General features: G+C 43.3%; 1 protein-coding gene across 1 annotated transcript in view; it reads right to left on the bottom strand.

Moving 5' to 3' along the window:
* Window positions 1-17235, bottom strand: part of ADGRV1 (adhesion G protein-coupled receptor V1) — a 1990932-nt gene that overhangs the window by 768817 nt on the left and 1204880 nt on the right. Inside the window, exons 79-81 of the mRNA XM_085632468.1 lie at window positions 16865-17049; window positions 9530-9779; window positions 2468-2607 (exon numbers count right to left, since the gene is read on the bottom strand). Coding sequence (XP_085488594.1) covers window positions 2468-2607; window positions 9530-9779; window positions 16865-17049 — 575 coding nt within the window. The remainder of the gene's footprint in view (window positions 1-2467; window positions 2608-9529; window positions 9780-16864; window positions 17050-17235) is intronic.

Below are 17235 nucleotides of genomic sequence, written 5' to 3'. Positions count from 1 at the left end.
CAGACCCCCTTCCCCAAGCGCCTTGAGACCCTTACGGGTGAGTAGTGCGCGATATAAGTTCCATGATTGATTGATTGATTGATTCGATCCAGATAGCCCAGCAGGGCTTTTTGTATTTGGGGATCTATATTTCCACCGACCCCATCTTGCGCTACGAGAAGAACTTGCTCCCTCCCTTGGCGCGCCTGCGGCGGGATGTGGCGGGCTGGCGGCGATTGCCGCTCTCCCTCCTTGGCCGCGCTGCACTGTTTAAAATGATGTCCCTTCCCCGTTTCCTCTATGCCCTGCAGAATACTCTTGACCTGGTCCCGGCCAGCTATTTCCGTGAGATCGAAAGCCACCAGCGCGCGCTCTTATGGGACGGGCGTCCGCGTATCGCAGTCGCTAAGTTGACGCTTCCGTGGTATGACGGTGGTATCGCGCTTCCAGACATTCGACGTTATTACTGGGCCACCCAGTTGAGCGCGATTAACCATGGTGTCTATGGTCCGGCGCTTAGCCCTGGCTTCGCCATGGACCGCTGGTTGCTCCGTGGGGGTAATTACCACAGAGCGTTGTATTCGAAATCGTCGGACCTCACCCTCACGGGGCCCACCAGAGTGGCCGTCCATGTGTGGAAGGTGGCGACGGACTCGCTGGGCTGGAGGGGTAAGCTTACCCTTGCCACCCCTCTGTTTGACTCCGAGATTCTGGGGAAGCTTTGGCGCACAAAAGGGTTCGAGAAATGGGATTTGATCGGCATATCCAGGATTGGAGACCTTTTGGTTAAGGGTAAGATAAAGTCGTTCGAGGAGCTGCAGAAGGAATACGAGCTGGGGAGCACGGAGTTCTTCTGTTATGCACAAGTGCGCCACGCCTTGCGGTCAGTCCTTGTGGAGGGGGAGAAGGTGCCCGAGTCCTCTCCGTTGGAGGATCGGATCCTGGATGGTCACATGCCAGAGAGCACGATTTCGCTCATCTATAAGAAGCTTATTAATGTTCGGGCGGATCTTCTCCTAGGGTTGCACGCCCAATGGATAAGGGACGGCCTTGAACTAGATGATGAGGATTGGCAGTACGCAGTTTCTTCTCCCAAAGAGGTCGCTATCCCCGCGCGCCTGCGGCTGGTGCAGCTTAAAATACTCCATAGGGTCTACGTGACGGGGCCCAGGTTGGTCCACATGGGTTTCTCTGAGGAGGGTCTATGTAAGAGAGGCTGTGGTATGGTGGGTACCTTCCTCCATATTATTTGGGAATGCGGTGCGATTATGGAGTTCTGGAGGCAAGTCCACGAGGTGATGGGGGAGGTGACAGGAATTGTTATGCAGCCTGAGGCACGATGTTGCCTCCTGAATGTCTGGAGTCCTACTGACCACAACACGGCACAGACTCAGTGGGTGACCCTGGGGAACATGGTAGCCAAGCGCGATATCGCTCGGCTGTGGGGCTCCAATAGGCCGCCCACATTGGCAGCGTGGATGGAAAACATGGACTGGAGCATGTTTAGGGAGAAGACAGTGTATTGTGCTCGGGGGCGCCCTCGGAAATGGCATGCTGTGTGGGGGCCATGGAACCAGTACAGAGGGGACATATGCCTGCCCCCCGACCCGGACCCGCCTGAGGAGCAACTTTCCCCTTAGTCTTTTTCCGGCCTTGACTTTCCCGCTGATATGTGATTGTTTCTAGAGTCTCTGCCTTTCCCTCCTTTCCCTTACTATAGATCTGTGCCTGTTGGACGTGATGGGGCTCGTCCCCCCTCATGGGAACCTCTCTTGGTGTTTACAGTACCTTTCGCCTTGCTTGTGTTTAGGGTTGTATTTATGTTTATGCAAAATAGAACCTTTGGCTCTCCTGTCAGTGATATGTGGACGCAAGCATGTGTTGAATCTCTAAAGCTGCCGTACCTCCGGGTTGTCGGCTAAATAGCTGTGTCACTGATCTAAAATAAAGGTTTTTCAAAAAAAAAAAAAAAAAAAAAAGCAACCATTGTACATTGGTAGGTCAGTGGCAGAAATGATCAATACTAAAGCTAAGTAACATGACATATACAGAAATAAATACAGATAATCAGGTCCACCAAGTCTTCACATTTGTCTGCTTTGTCCTACTTGGTTTCTTTCCCTACAGAAGCTTCCATAAAGCTATGAGTCCTTATGAATGTATTTCAATGCACCTGTTTCATGTATCTATTATTTAAATTAAATAAACTGAGAGAAGAAAATTAGAATTTAATTGACTACTGTGTTCAAAATTTCCATGTAGCTCTAACATACATTTCCAAATTATGTAGGATTCATACATAAAAAAATCGAAGATTTACATAACGTTATTTATTGATTTAATTCCACAAAATGGACACTTCAAGCATAAAAACAATGACATACCATATAGTTCACTTCAATGCAAAATGTTATCAAAATACAAGAGCAATAAAAAGGTGAATGTCGCAAACTTAAAAAAGAAAGAAGTCAAAATCCTAAACTGTTACCTGTCTGCAGCCTGGTTCCATAAAAGGCACAAAGACTTTTCAGGAACAATTCGATTGCCTGAAGCATATATCTGGTAGGTAACTTTATTACTGTTAGTTAATGGAATTGAATTTTGACCCTTCAGACTGACAGTCAATACCTGAAAAATATAATGTTTTAGCATTATCGAAAAGTAACAGTAGACAAGTTCACTGTACCTATATTAGAAATAACAAAACATCTACATTACTAATTCTCATCAATTTTCAGTTGATTGAGTGGTGTGTTGCTGATACAAGACACTGATAGATTGCAATATTCATTAATTATTGGTAATGCTGTTTCACACTCATGTTAGTTCTTCTCGGACTCACCGATGCAGAAAGTACTCTTGCACCAGATTGAAGTCACAGAGCCCTATCGACAAACTTTTTGTGCAAAAGTGTGAAACTCTGCATGCTTAAATGATTTGTGTAGCCAGTCCTACATGCAGGCATATGCACAGTTTCACAATGTAAAGTTTACAAAAAAAGTGATGGTTGGAATGCTTGAATTAATCTCAGCCACTAGTACTTTCTCGGGCCACATCCCAGTCCATCATTATTTTGCACACCATACCAACTCAGCTTGGACCCAGCTATATGCAAATCAGTCTTGACCCTCCTCCAATAGGAACAGTCCAGCCAGAACTGCCAAGCCAGGTCCTCCTTGAACCAGAACACAAGCAACTCTGGTTTTGTCCAAGTTATGGGATCATCAGTCGGGTACAGCTTGGTTCCTAAGACACAGTGTGCACAGGACCCACGTCTGGGCATACCTGTCCAAGTAGGGCAATAAACTAAAGTATACAAAAAAGTGATGGATGGAATTCTTGGATTAATCTCAGCCACAGGGAATTACTCAGGCCGTATCCCAGTGACAATAAGGGATGCAGGAAGGGATGGAAAGTGTGAGAAATCCAAGGTGAGTGTAGAAAGTAAACATTCATACTAGGAGAAATTGATAGTAGTAGCCTGAGTGTGTGTGTTGGGGGGGGTCTGGTTTTCATTTGAAACCAATTATAACCGACAAAACACCACAAAAGAGAATATCTTTGTTATCAGTATGTAATACATTTTGGTTATTAGTTGTGCAAGATATAAGGGTTGAACAAGTAATAGGTCCACAATTTCTCCTTACTGGGAACCAACCATTCCATTGTAACACTTGAATTTCTCAGTGTAGCAAAGCAGAACAGCTAAAGACCTACTAAGGGAAGGTGATGTGGCCTAACAATCACCTTTCGCTGGTACACAATAATACTACTCAATTCTTTTTTGTCCAGTCAGTGCTTTTTCTTTGAAAAAGGAAAAGTATATTACACACACACAACTAAATACTACACATTAATTTACAAATATATGCATCAGGCATCTAGAAATACCTTTGGCAACATTCTGAAATTCCATTTGCCCCTTACTGGGTCATGGCCCACAATATCACTGTACCCCCCACTCCCAGCTATACCAGGTAGGGCATCACAATACAGGAGGGTATCACTTTCATTGAATCAGGTCTACTGGTTGTCACACATCATCATCACAAGGATATTAGGCAAGCCTATTGGCTTGGTCAAGGGATCCCCACAAGACTGATAATTCACGTGTTAAAAACTACCATTATATCATAGACATCAGTAACCATGATTAAATGCAATAATTATTATCAAGAAAGCATTCCAATGTTTACTAAACACCACTGTCAGCAATATTTTGTAAAAAATGTAAATCAACATATGTGTTTGAGTCTTTTTATACACCTTTAACCAAATGGTTGTTAATCTCTTGACTTCCGTGGACCTCCACTTAATCCTTACTAGATCCCAGGAACCCACAGTGAATCATTATCGGAATGCGGGAACCCCCACTGAATCATTACAAGAAGGAAGCCAGGGACCCCGGCCTAAGCATTTTCAATGACGTGAACCACAAAAAAATTCATAAAAAATATTGAAACAAGCATTCATCAAACAAATGATTAAATATAATATTTTAGTCACAAACAAATACTATATTTTTTTGATGCACTTAGAGTGCTCCGAAAAACCAATCTGAGAATACTAACATCAAATTTATCCCCGAAATTTGAATTTTTCCCATTCACAAAATGCTTTAAAATATTCAATTTTACATTTTGCCTCTTTATTTATATACATTTTATTAACTTTTTAATAATATTTAACTTTTTAAGCAGTCACAGACCTATTGAGAAGACTTTGCGGACCTCAAGTGGTCTTTCAACCACTTAAAATGCAATCACAGAACCAATCACTAGAGATCTGCAGCCCCAGGCTGAAAAACAAATGTTCCAGCCTTGGGAATGCTTTCCAAAAATAGCAAAAAGTCTCCCCAGGTCATATATTTTGAGATCTTGGAGAGATAGGCTAAGTTTTGAAAATTGAAGTGGGGGGGGGGGGGGCTGCTGTGCCTCCTGCAGCCACCACCTCAGTTTTTAAACTCATTGGTGGTGCCACTACCACTGCCACTCTGGGGCCACCACAGCAAGGGGTACGTATGCAAATAGCCCCTCATGGGGCATTACAGGGCACCTCAGTAGGTAGGAAAGTGTACACTTAATTAGCAGCTCACCCACTGTCCTCCTTGTTCTTATTTTTTTGTTTAAACCAGGGTGCTCGGTCCCATGTGGGACTGATGAAAGGCCAGTTTTTGCAGTGGGGGCTGGGTGAGGGAGCCACAAAGCCCTCATTACCTTAGCTGGATCCTCGCCCAAGAGCCGGCAACTTCTCCTGTGCTTCTCCCGCCCTGTGGGAGCTCTTGCTTGGTGCCCCCGAGGCAGGGAGCACTTTCTTACTTCTGGGTCCCACAGATGGGATCCTGGGAAAGAGTAAGTAATTTTAGGGGAGAAGGAATGGGTTCTTGGGCCCTATCCATGAAAGTGCAGCCCGTGGGATGGAGTTCCCGAGCCTAATAGGACTCTGGGGAGCGGGCCCCATGTGAACCCCCTTTCTGGCAAGAAAAACTGCATTAATCTTGACTGACCCCAGGGGGCGTGGCCCTCCTCTGGGGAACGCACTCCATTTTATTCAGGGGTGGGGGTTAAAGGTTAAATCTTTAGATGGGTCTAACTCATTTTGACAACTTTGGGCTTGTTTTACTCCTGGTGTCGAGCTCTAGCCACCAGAAGCATTTTCAGCAGGCCTCCTGGCCCCATATAGGGGCTATCTGCAGGGAGCTGGTTTCACTGGCTTCCTGCACCTGCCTTCTACTCTGCTGTGCCCTCCACAGATCCCATGACCTCCTGGCCATCTTGTAAGTCATCTGGGGTGCAGTGGAGTCCACGTCTTTGCCCAACTCGTGCTCATCAGGCCTAAGGCCTCAACGGCTCTTGGAGAGACCCACTTGCCACGGGGTCAGCTGTAGACAGAGTCCTCAGTCTATTAGTGCATCAGGGGGCTTGTCCTTCCAGCTTTTCATAGTGTTGCTTCTGTCGCGATCCAGGCCCAGAGTTTTGCTCTCCTTAACATTCTGGGCTGCCACTTTTATGCTCAGTCCAGATTGTGGGTGGGGGAGTCCCCCTTTTGTTTCACTTTCCCCTTTGCAGGGTTTGACCCCGGCTGGGCTAATGACAAAAAAGGCTAGGGTTAGGTCTCTTGGTCTGTGCTGGGGAAAGACACTTTGAAGTGTAATTAGGGCAGTTCCCAATTCCTCCCCCAGCCATGCTGTCTGAAAGACCCATCCTGCCCACATCTAAGTCCCTTTGTGCACTATCTGACTCCAATATGCATTTCCAAGTGGGAGAGTCATCCCAGCTCTGGCAGCCCAAAACTCTGAGAATCTTTTGGCATAAAACTGCCAACTTTTTAAAAAGGAATCACTGATTACATTGGTCTGTAGTATTTATTTACTCCTCATTCTATATTATTTTGTAGACCATTTCATTTTCATCTTTTTTGTCAGATACAGGGAAAAACACTGTTTATAATCACTGTAAACATACAACAACAATGCAACAATAATCGTGATTTGTTATTCAATTAATCATTCCATTTCTATGCTGCTTCCCAAGGGGGACAATTATACAAGCTCCTTGAGTTAGGATTTTTAAAACCATTCCCCTGGAGCAGATTCTAATTAGAATGCAGGTGTTCCCCAAGAATGTTTAATTGCCCCCTGTGGGCAGCAGCATAGAAAGTGAATGATTAATTAAATAACAAATCATGATTATTGTTGCTGCATTTGAGAAATTGATGACTGGCTTAAAATTGTAATTTATCCATTGTGTTTATGCATTTCTTCTAATGTGTTTTACGTAGGATTATGGTTCAATTGTCTGTTTACAGTGATTGTAAACAGTGTCTTTCCCTGTATCAGACAAAAAAGATGAAAAGTAAATAGTCTACAAAATAATCTCGAATGAGGAGTAAATAAATACTTCAGACCAATGTAATCAGTGATTGGTTTTAGTCTGTTCAAGTAAAAAACAGCATTTAATGTGACAGCTTAGAAAATGTTTTTCTAATTTTATGTGCCCTATCAGCTGTCTGAATCAGGGCCAACCTCTTATAAAAGCAAACTTTCTAAAAGTGGCATTTCTAAAATATTAAGTTAAAATCTGACCTCACCATTAAACAGGACATTAAGTTACAATTCAAAAGAGTGGATGAATTATTTTTCTAACTGCTATCAATCTGAATTAAGCATTTATTACATGTACCAATACACCTAAATGATTCCATGTGGCAGCAGCTAACCTTGCGACAGTGAAAATTGTTTTTGGGGATACTTCACTGTAAGGACATGTTCAACATTAATTTCGACATGCCCGACTTTTAAATATCTGCACCCTGCCACCATGGGCAATATGGCCTACATGTGGGCGACTTATTAATATTTAAAAGAATGGTTTAGGCCTGTCAAACGGGCGATTTTGACAAGTCAAATATGCAGTCTAAAGCTGCCAGAGGGAGGTTACCTGTGTGCAGCTACCAGGCTGAGCACACCTGTAGTTTCTTACGGCCAGCCTCTGCCTGTGTGTGCAAGTGTGTGCACATATCAAAGCAGCCAAGTGCCCCTCACCCTAGCTTTGGCCCAATGGCCTTATCTCAATAGGTGGACACTGGTGGGAAACACGAGCAGTCCAATTTACCATTTAATGAATCGGAATGAGACTCATGTTAGGAGAATCACTCAACATAAAGGTTCAAATTTGGGTGATCAAAAGCAAAAACTTAAATTGGCAAAACCCATTTGCAAAACATTAGAAATCCAAAAACATCAGATTTTGCTTCTCTTTTTCTGCTTTGGTGCCTCTGGTGTCAAACAGTTGAAGCACATAACCTACTTCCAAGCACTTTCCTTTGATGAGGCTCTAAGTGGCAAGGGTATGCCTAGACGTGGGTCCTGTGCTCACTGCGCACCGGAACTAAACTATCCCAACTGATAAGCCCTGATCTGAGCAAAACCTGTCTTGGGTTGCTTGTGTTCCCGTTCAGGGATGACCTGGCCTGTCAGTTCGGACTTGACTGTTCCTATTGGAGAAGAATCAAGACTGATTTGCATATGTCTAGGACCAAACTGAAATGGCACAGTGGGCAAAAGAATGATGGGTTGGGATGCTTCTCCGAGTGATTGGCAGTGGTTAGTCAAAATGCAAGTGTTTTTGATTTACGCCCTAAGGGGCAAGGGTATGCTTAGATGTGGGTCCGTGCTCACTGTGACACCAGAACCAAGCTATACCTGACTGATGCGACCTAATTTAGGCAAACCAGTCTTGGGTTGCATGTGTCCGGTTCCGGAAGGACCTGTTCTAGCTGTTTGGGCCCGAATGTTCATATTGGAACAGGGACGAAGACTGACTTGCATATTGCTGGATTTAAACTGAAATGGCATGGTGAGAAAAAGAATGATTGGTTGGGGTCCTGCCCCGAGAGATTGCCAGTGGTTAGACAATTTGCAGGAATTCCTCCGATCATCATCTTCTCTATTTCGGTTCAAAGAATCATAATAGTACATAAATACAATGGGCCCGATTCACAGAATTAACTTATGATAAAATCCTAAACTTACAACTTTTGGTATTCACAGAATGCACTTACTACTTTTGGTGTTCACAGAATGCACTTACTACTTTTGGTATTCACAAAATGGATTTACGACTACTAACTTTACGTCCGCACTCGGGCCGGAAATTCCTTCCCGGAGGCGGAGCTTCTGGCCCAGAGGCGGAGCTTCCGGCCCGGAGGTGGAGATTTTGGCCATGGCTAAATCTCCGCCACTGGCCGGAATCCCCACCTCCGGCCCTGAAGCTCAGCTTCCGGCCCGGAAACTACGCCTCCGGGCCGGAAGCTCCGCCTCCGGGCCGGAATTTCTGGCCCGAGTGCGGACGTAAAGTTAGTAGTCGTAAATCCATTCTGTGAATACCAAAAGTAGTAAGTGCATTCTGTGAATAACAAAAGTAGTAAGTGCATTCTGTGAATACCAAAAGTAGTAAGCTTAGGATTTTGACTTAAGTTAATTCTGTGAATCGGGCCCAATAATTGCAGAACTGCATAATTTAATTACAAAGTTCCATTTTCTACAATACGGTTAAGTAGACTGGTATAAGTTCCAAACCAGATTATATCCTTTAGCACAAATGGTTGGAGTACCCCCAAATATAAATCATAAGAAAAAAAAGGGTGCCAGAAAGCAAAAACCTCAAGGAAAGCCCTGGCTAGCTCCAGAAGGGTCCATTATGCCACCCAGCAAATTGAAATACAGCAAATAGGAGGCGACTCAAATGTGTTATCCCCAAAGAATTAAAGTGCATTGCAAATTTGTCAAGCAACACACTGGCTAAATGAGATTTAAAAATCCATAAAATATTTTAGACTAAAAGCTATGTTTAAAAGAGTAATTCCTCTCATCACATTTTGTGTATTTGAGATATATGTATATATAGAATCACATTTAGTTGACAAAACCAATACTATTCTGTATGGATGCACAGATCAGCAAAATATTAAAGATATTAACACATATCATGCAGTTTATGCTAAAGAATAACTAGTACAGAAAGTCATTGATAGCTTTTACCATTCCTACCTTACTACTGAGTGCAGTTTTCTTATTACCAGTTAGGAACCACTGTTCACTACTGTACTCTGTGAACTGCACAATCTTACAGTCCTCTTCTCCAGCAGCAGGAGGCACAGGAGGAACCAAGAGTAAGCGCTCCGGCACTTGAAGGTTGTCTCCATTTTTCCCTTCAAACTTATGCCCATTGATCTGCTGGGGATACCAGTTGAAGGCACTTATTGCAATATGAGGGCAAGAATCCAGGATAGTTTTGTTTCTGTTGGAAGTAGAGATATAATAAATTATGTCACACTAATAATCGTTAATAATTAAATATTTGCCCATGTTATATAGCGTTTCTTCAAGTTTTCAAAACGTTCGGAAGTAATAAAGTTATTTAAAGTATAGAGAACATAGGTGTTCTCTGGAAAGTAGCCCTTGTAAATGTAGGCAACATATGTTAATGTTTCTTCTTGGTGTGCATACTAAATATCAACGTCAAAATATCAAGGGTACTAAATATCCAGGAGAAAACATGAAAAAGAAATATCGACAGGTAAGTTAGTCTAGAGCTTCTATACCTAAATCCACATATATGTACCTTTGTGGTACATATATTCAAGGTACGTAGGTGTGAAGTTAGGAATAGTAAATCTATGCTTCCCTATACGCACTTATTTTTCAATATCTTGTCCCTCAATATTCTGCCCTTGATATTCTTGTCAAAATTCTTCCTGTTGATATTGACCAGTACAATCTTTCTTCTTTGGCAGGCCTCGTGGCAATTTCTTTCTTTGCCATGCCACGGGAAGAACTATTCATTTTAGACTTACTGACAATAAGCAATTTATGAGAACCTCCCCTCTACCTGACTACATTGGTTCCTTTTGAAACAGTAGTGGGATGATAACATCGCATAGAGAAGCTTCTTCCATCAGGCAGAGACCTGCCCCATTTTGGAATCCAGAGGAAATCACATGGGAGAGGTGACTGGCCTGAAACCAATAATCACAAACTTTTTTATGAAGCCATTCAATTGTAAACTTAATCCATGTACAGTGGGGGAATGCTACAAAATGTCAAATTAATTAATTAATTAATTAATGGAAAATTGTTAAGATTACTAACTACCCAAACGGGTGTTGGTCCAGTGCTGAAGGAAATAACAGGATTGAACATTAGTGCTTAGTTGCTAGTTTGGAGGAAAAGTCAGGTTCTAAGGCCATTATGAAACTTCTGGTGTTGGGGTTCAGAGCGCAAAGACCGAAGGAGAGGATTCCAAAGCATAGGAGCAAGATAAGGATAAGATCTACCTCTTAATCAACTAAGAGCACAATTTGGAACATGCAAGGGAAGATCCTTGGAAGAGCAGAGACTCTGCAAAGCCACATAATGTATTGTTTCAGACTGAATTAGAGGCTGGCCTGTTTTGTGGAGAGCTCTTTGACAAATACAGTGTATCTTAAAGTAAATGTGCTTTTGCATGGAGAGCCAGAGTAACTTCCTTAGATGGCAGGAGATTGAGGCATAGTAAGGTAGACTTAATAACACAGTAGCTGTTCAGTTCTAAATCAGCTGAAGGAGAGATATAATGTTCTTAGGCAGGGCCAGATAAAGACAATTACAAAAGTCCAAACTGAATGGGCTGTCCCTATTGGGGCAGGACTGAGGCTGATTTTCATATGGGTGGGCCTAATCTAAGGTGGTATGGTCGACAAAAAATGATGGACAGGGATGAAGCTCGAAGTAATTACCAGTGTTTGAGATTAGTTCAAGTATTCCATCCATCACTTTTTTGTATTTTCATTGTGAATTCAAAGTAAGACAGGTATACCCAGAAGTAGGGCCCTGTGCTCTCTGTGCCACTAGAACCAAGCTGCACTCATCTTCAAATAGACTGAAACCTGTCTTGGGTTGCTTGTGTTCTGGTTCAAAGAAGATTCAAGCTTTACAATTTGAGCTTGACACATCCAATTGGGGCTGGACCAAGGCTGATTTGCATATGGCTGGGTCTAATCTGAGTTGGCATGGTGGGCAATAAACGATGTACTGAGATGCAGCCCGAGTAATTTACCAATGGCTGAGATAATGTCAAGCATTCTATCCATCATGTTTTAGTATTTTCATTATGTGAGACACCAAGCTTCCTCTAGCAGTTAATAACATGCCCAGGTAATTAAATGTGTTGATCGCCCCAGCTGTTGACAGTTGGGAGGATTAGCTGCATATTTCATGGCCACAGTCTTTTAAATGTTAATGTTATATCCTTTTATTGAGGTTAAACTAGTCGTGACCCCCAATAAATTTTTGCAAACCCCGAATAATCCTTGTGACCAGCGTGAAATGATTTGGGTACAACAGAATGGGCTAAGGCACATGCACAATTTTAGGGGGCCAAAGCATCAATAGACAAGAGGCAGTGGGGGATATCCGATACAAACTATTAAATATAAAGAGGCCAACAAACAACCTTGTCTTAGGCGACTTTAAAATATATCCGTCTGCTGTGCAGCTGTATGCAGGTCCATATATTGAAGTGCAGCTCCACCAAAATCACTTACACTTCGTGGTCAAGTTTTAATTTGAATAATTTGCACCACTCCTCTGGCCTATAGACGCTGTCGAAGGCAGAGGAAACATAAACACAGGCTAACTTATGGACTCATTTACTGGTAAAAAATGTGTCTGGCAAGAGAATGTAATTTATTTATAGATGACCTGCCAGGTAACCTCTTGACTACTTTGGTAAAATGTTTCCAGAGTAAGAGGTCAGGTCACATCTGTTCTGTTACATGCCTAAGATGTTGAAAGGGCTGGCTACAGAAACAAGCATTGGTAAAGTAAATAGGTCTTCCCTATGTGATAGTTTTTGGCTATGGCAAGGTGTTTTAGCCATATTGTACACCACTGTGGCTGCTATTCAACATGGCTAAAAGTTAGTGGCGGGGCATGGAGTATGGCGGGGTGGGGTAGATTAGGGTAGAATAGAATGGGTTAGATTGGGCTACAGTGGAGTGGGGTAGATTGGCAAAGAGTGGAGTGGGGTAGATTGGGGTACATTGGAATGGAGTGGAGAGTATTAGGCTTTAGTAGATTGGAGTGAGGTAGATTGGAGTGGGGGATATGGGTAGATTAGCATTGTAGATTGGCGTAAAGTGGGGTACACTTAAGTGGACTAGATTGGGGTAGATTAGACCGGGGTAGCCTGGAGTGGGGTAAATAGGGGTAGGGTAGATTGGGGTAGACTGGGGTAGAGTGGAGTGGGATATATTGGGTAGAGTGGTGGGTATATTTGGGTAGATTTGAATGGAGTGCAGTAGATTGGAGAAGGGTGGAGTGGGGTGGATTGAGGTGGAGTAGGGTAGATTAGGTGGGTTGTAGTAGGGTAGAAAAGAATTGAGTAGGGATAGAATGGGGTAGTGAGGAGTGGAGTAGATTGGAGTAGGGTCGTTTGGGGGTGGAGTGGGCTAGATTGGACTGGAGTGGGGTAAATTTGAGTGGAGTGCAGTAGATTATAGTGAAGTGGAGTGTGGTAGAGTGGCGTGGAGTGGAGTGAAGTGGGGTACATTAGGGTGGTGTGGTGTGGGGTAGATTGGGTGGATTAGAGTAAGGTAGATTAGAATGGGGTAGATTGGAGTAGGGTAGATTGAAGATGGATGATTGGAGTTGGGTAGTTTGTAGTGGAGTGGGATGGATTGGATTGGGGTAGAGTGGGGTGGGGTAGACTACAGTGGGGTGGAGTACGGTAGTTTGGGGTAGAGCAGGGTAGATTGTAGTGGAGATAGATTGATGTGGGGTATATAGGGTTAGACTGGAGAAGGGTAGATTGGTATAGAGTAGATTGGGGTAGATTGGAGTGGTCTGGAGTGGGTTAGATTGTAGTGGTGTGGGGTAAATTGGAATGGAGTGTGGTAGAGTTGAGTAGGGTAGATTGGAGTGGAGTGACATATTTAGTGTGGATTGGAGTGTGTCAGATTGGAGAGGAGTACATTTTGGTAAAATGGAGTGGGGTAGATTGGGGTAGATTGGTGTTGGGTTAGTTTGTGGAGGAGTGGGATAAATTGTGGTCGAGGGGGGTATATTGGAGTGGAGTGGGGTAGATTGAAGAGGAGAGGAGTTGGATAGATTGCCATGGAGTTGGGAGTGGGGTAAATTGGAGTGAAGTAGAGTGGAGTTGGGTAGATGGGAGTGAAGTGGGTTGAATGTGAGCACATTGGAGTAGGGTGGATTGGGGTAGATTGGAGTGAGGTAGATTGGAGTGGATTGGAGTGGAGTGGGGTAGAGTGGGTAGATTAGAGCACAGTGGGGTAGATTTGAGCAGAATGCGGTAGATTGGGGTGGAGAGGGGTGAAATAGATTGAGTGGAGTAGGTAGTCTGGAGTGGAGTAGAGGGGAGTGGGGCAGACTGAAGTGAAGTGGGGTCGATTGGGGTAGAGTGGAGTGGGATAGAGTGGAGTAGGTTAGATTGGGTGGAGTGGAGTGGGGTAGACTGGAGTGGAGTAGATTGAAGCAAAGTGAAGAGCGGTTCATTGGAGTGAGGTAGAGTGGGGTAGATTGAAATGGTGTGGAGTGGAGAGGCATAGAGTAGAGTTGCTTAGATTGGAGTGGCAAGGAATTGAGTGGCATGGCATGGCGTGTCGTGTTACAGAGGGCCTTATGTAGGTAAATTACATTTACCGATTCTTAAATACCGAATTTTACCGATTCGGTATTTATGAATCGGTAAATGTATTGTAGGTAAAAAAATACCGATTCGGTAAGTGTCGGTATTTTAGAATCGGTATTTACCGATTCGGTAATGGTAACCTGTATCTCATTGATTCCTATGGGCCAGGAGGCCCATAGGAATCAATGGGAAGCCAGTTACCATTACCGAATCGGTAAATACCGAATCGGTAATGGGGGGAGCTCAATCAAGGGTGGCAGGGTGTCACATTGACACCCTGTTGCACCCCTGATTCCTGCATGTGTGCACATGTGGCACACATACATGCCCTGAGGGCATGTGTGTCTGCCACATTGCACATATCTAAGGGCCAAATAATGCATTCACAGTGACATTCGTCATTTACCACCAACTTTCAGTTGGTGGTAAATAACGAATCCCCACACCCACCACACACTCCCCCTACATCTCATTTCTGTATTCGGTATTTACAGAATCGGTAAAATTACCGATTCGGTAATTTTACCGATTCGGTAAATTACCGAATACAGAAATGATCCCCCTACATCTCAAAAGCCTAAATACCGGTCGGTAACGGTATATTTACCAAAAATCGGCCGTTACCGACCGGTATTGGGCTACCTACATATGGCCCGGAGTGTCTAAGAGTGGAAGGCGTAGAGTGGAGTGGCATGTCAGAGTGGAGTGGAGTGTCCTAGAATGGCATGACGTGGCATAGAGTGGAGTGGGGTGGGGTAGTATGCACGGTATGGTAGCGCACTGCCAATACAGTCAACACATTTTCAATTACATTTGCATCAAAGTATGGTTTTACAGCACACAAACGATAATGTGTGCAAATGTCATCACCTAGTGTATTGTTGTGCTTTGGTCTTATTCAAATACTTGCTTCCACCACATTTCAAATTTTTTTTAAAAGTGTGTTATTTGTACTAATTCTGATATATTCTGAAACATCAGCACAGTTCATTTTTGTTGTTGTTGTGTGCTAGAAATAAAAACATTTTATGCCCTCTCCTCTTACATGGGTACTCAGCAGCATTGTCACATAAATTCTCTCACTTTGAAGTCAGACAAAGAAAAGTAAACACCAAGCTCCCTTAGATGACAGCTTGATATTTGATCTCTGTCTTTGAATGCACCGCAAATGTAATAAGATAAGTACAAGATTTAAAGGCCTGTTTACAGAAAGCGAGTTTGTGGAAGAATACAGTAAACAAGGTTTGGGTAACAGGAGGGACAAACTCATGCTGGATAGCCTAAAACAAATAAAGCCAGCAAAAACAAAAGTCATAAAATGTGAGTTAGAAACCACTAAGTCAATGGTCAGAAATGGACGGGATGCACTTCTAGGTCAGCTTTCTGAATGTCCCCAAGATGTCTGGTAAGCTTCAACCTAAAAATGTGGCAATTGCTCTGTCTGCATCCATGAATCATGGCAGTCAAAAGAAGAATTGGTACATAGTGCAATCACTCGAATAAGGAATGTAACATTTGGAAATAGTACACATGTCTGATTATCTTTTGGTCACATATGTGTAAAATATGAACTGAAATTAAATGTGAGAAAATGGGAGGATGCTCTTCCTGATGAAATACAGCTCATGCTATGTAACGTTTTGGAGGCCATTTACTCAGAGCAGTAACTGAGGCTCACTGTGCACAGCAGCGCTTCGGCCATCATGTGGGAATTACATTTTTAAGTGATAATAAAATTACTGATACAGTCTATGCTAATGCTCATTGTCGATGGTCGGGGCTGTGGCAGTGTCCACACAAAAAGTGCTAGGCAAATGCTGCACAGTTTTGCAGAAATGAGAATGAAACAAGATGTGTGGCAGAGTTGCTTCACCTCCATCCTCAGCCCACAGCAGAGTAACCAATAACTGCCTCCTCTACATGCACCTCTGATAGAACAGCATTAACGGGCAGTACCTGAGAGCAATCATTTCCATCATAAACATCTGTCAGGAAAGGCAACTGGCAAGTAAAGGACCCAATCCCTGCCACAGAAGTTACAACATATTGTGGTCCATAAGACTGAACTGTCTTTGAAAGCTTTCACTTGTCAATGTTGCTCTAATAGAAACAAAAAAGGTGGGACTTAAAATACCCTGGTTTGGCAGTAAAAACACAACTGCAATTTGGGTGCAGTGGGCCCCCCAGATCCGAGGACCCCATTGCCACTTCACCTTCTGCACGGGTAATAGCTAAGCCCCATGACTATTTGAAAAGTGTCCTTGAAGAGGTCTTTGGTTTTCATAGCGTATTTGAGGGCCAAACTGTTGAATTATGTAGGGTCTGTTTTAGTAGCAAATAATATTTGCATTCATTTACACACTCCGACAGATGCAATAGAAAAATACTGTTTTGTGTGACAAAAATCTGAAATTCTCAATTAGAAAATTCAATTTGATTGTTGCAAATCATAGACTAATTGCTCCCATGCTGGTAAGATGTGTGGTTTTGCGTTGGAGAAGTCCTTAGCAAGTGCCCTTTTTAGTTTCTTAGTTAGATCTTTGATAGCAACAAAATAAAAATAAAAGATGATTTATAGGCAGTGGCAATAACGGACAGGTATCTTTTCTATAAATGGAAATTAAATGCTTTAGCTAAGCGAACTGAAGCTGCTGAGCGGTATTAAAGTATGCACATATTTTGAAAATTAATTGTACCTTTCGCCAGAGGATCCACAGGAAATGCCCACTGGAAGGGAAAAGGCATATCTTTCAGTCGCCTCAGCAAGGTGACTGTAGCCACGTGTATCTCTGCGGCTTGGGTTTGCAAGGCTACAGAGAACGTCATAGAACAGGAGGCGGCTCTTCTCGCTTAGAGGCTGTTTCTCACCTTCAGCGGTTACCTGAAAAAAACAGCAAAATATTAGTTGATTTCCTCACAGCACCTCAAACTCTGGTTAACAATGTTTACACACATTGCCATGGACCGACAGCGGCGGGGCCTCCCCTGCCAGGGAACTTACAAGAAGTCACAGAGGGCTTTAAATACCTTGTTTTTCTTACACCCCACACAGGGGTCTGCCGCAAAC

The sequence above is a fragment of the Triturus cristatus genome, chromosome 2_1 (genome assembly GCF_964204655.1).
Source record: "Triturus cristatus chromosome 2_1, aTriCri1.1, whole genome shotgun sequence".
NCBI lineage: Eukaryota > Metazoa > Chordata > Amphibia > Caudata > Salamandridae > Triturus > Triturus cristatus.
Note: the sequence above shows the minus strand (reverse complement) of the source record. Positions and strands in the feature narration are given on the sequence as shown.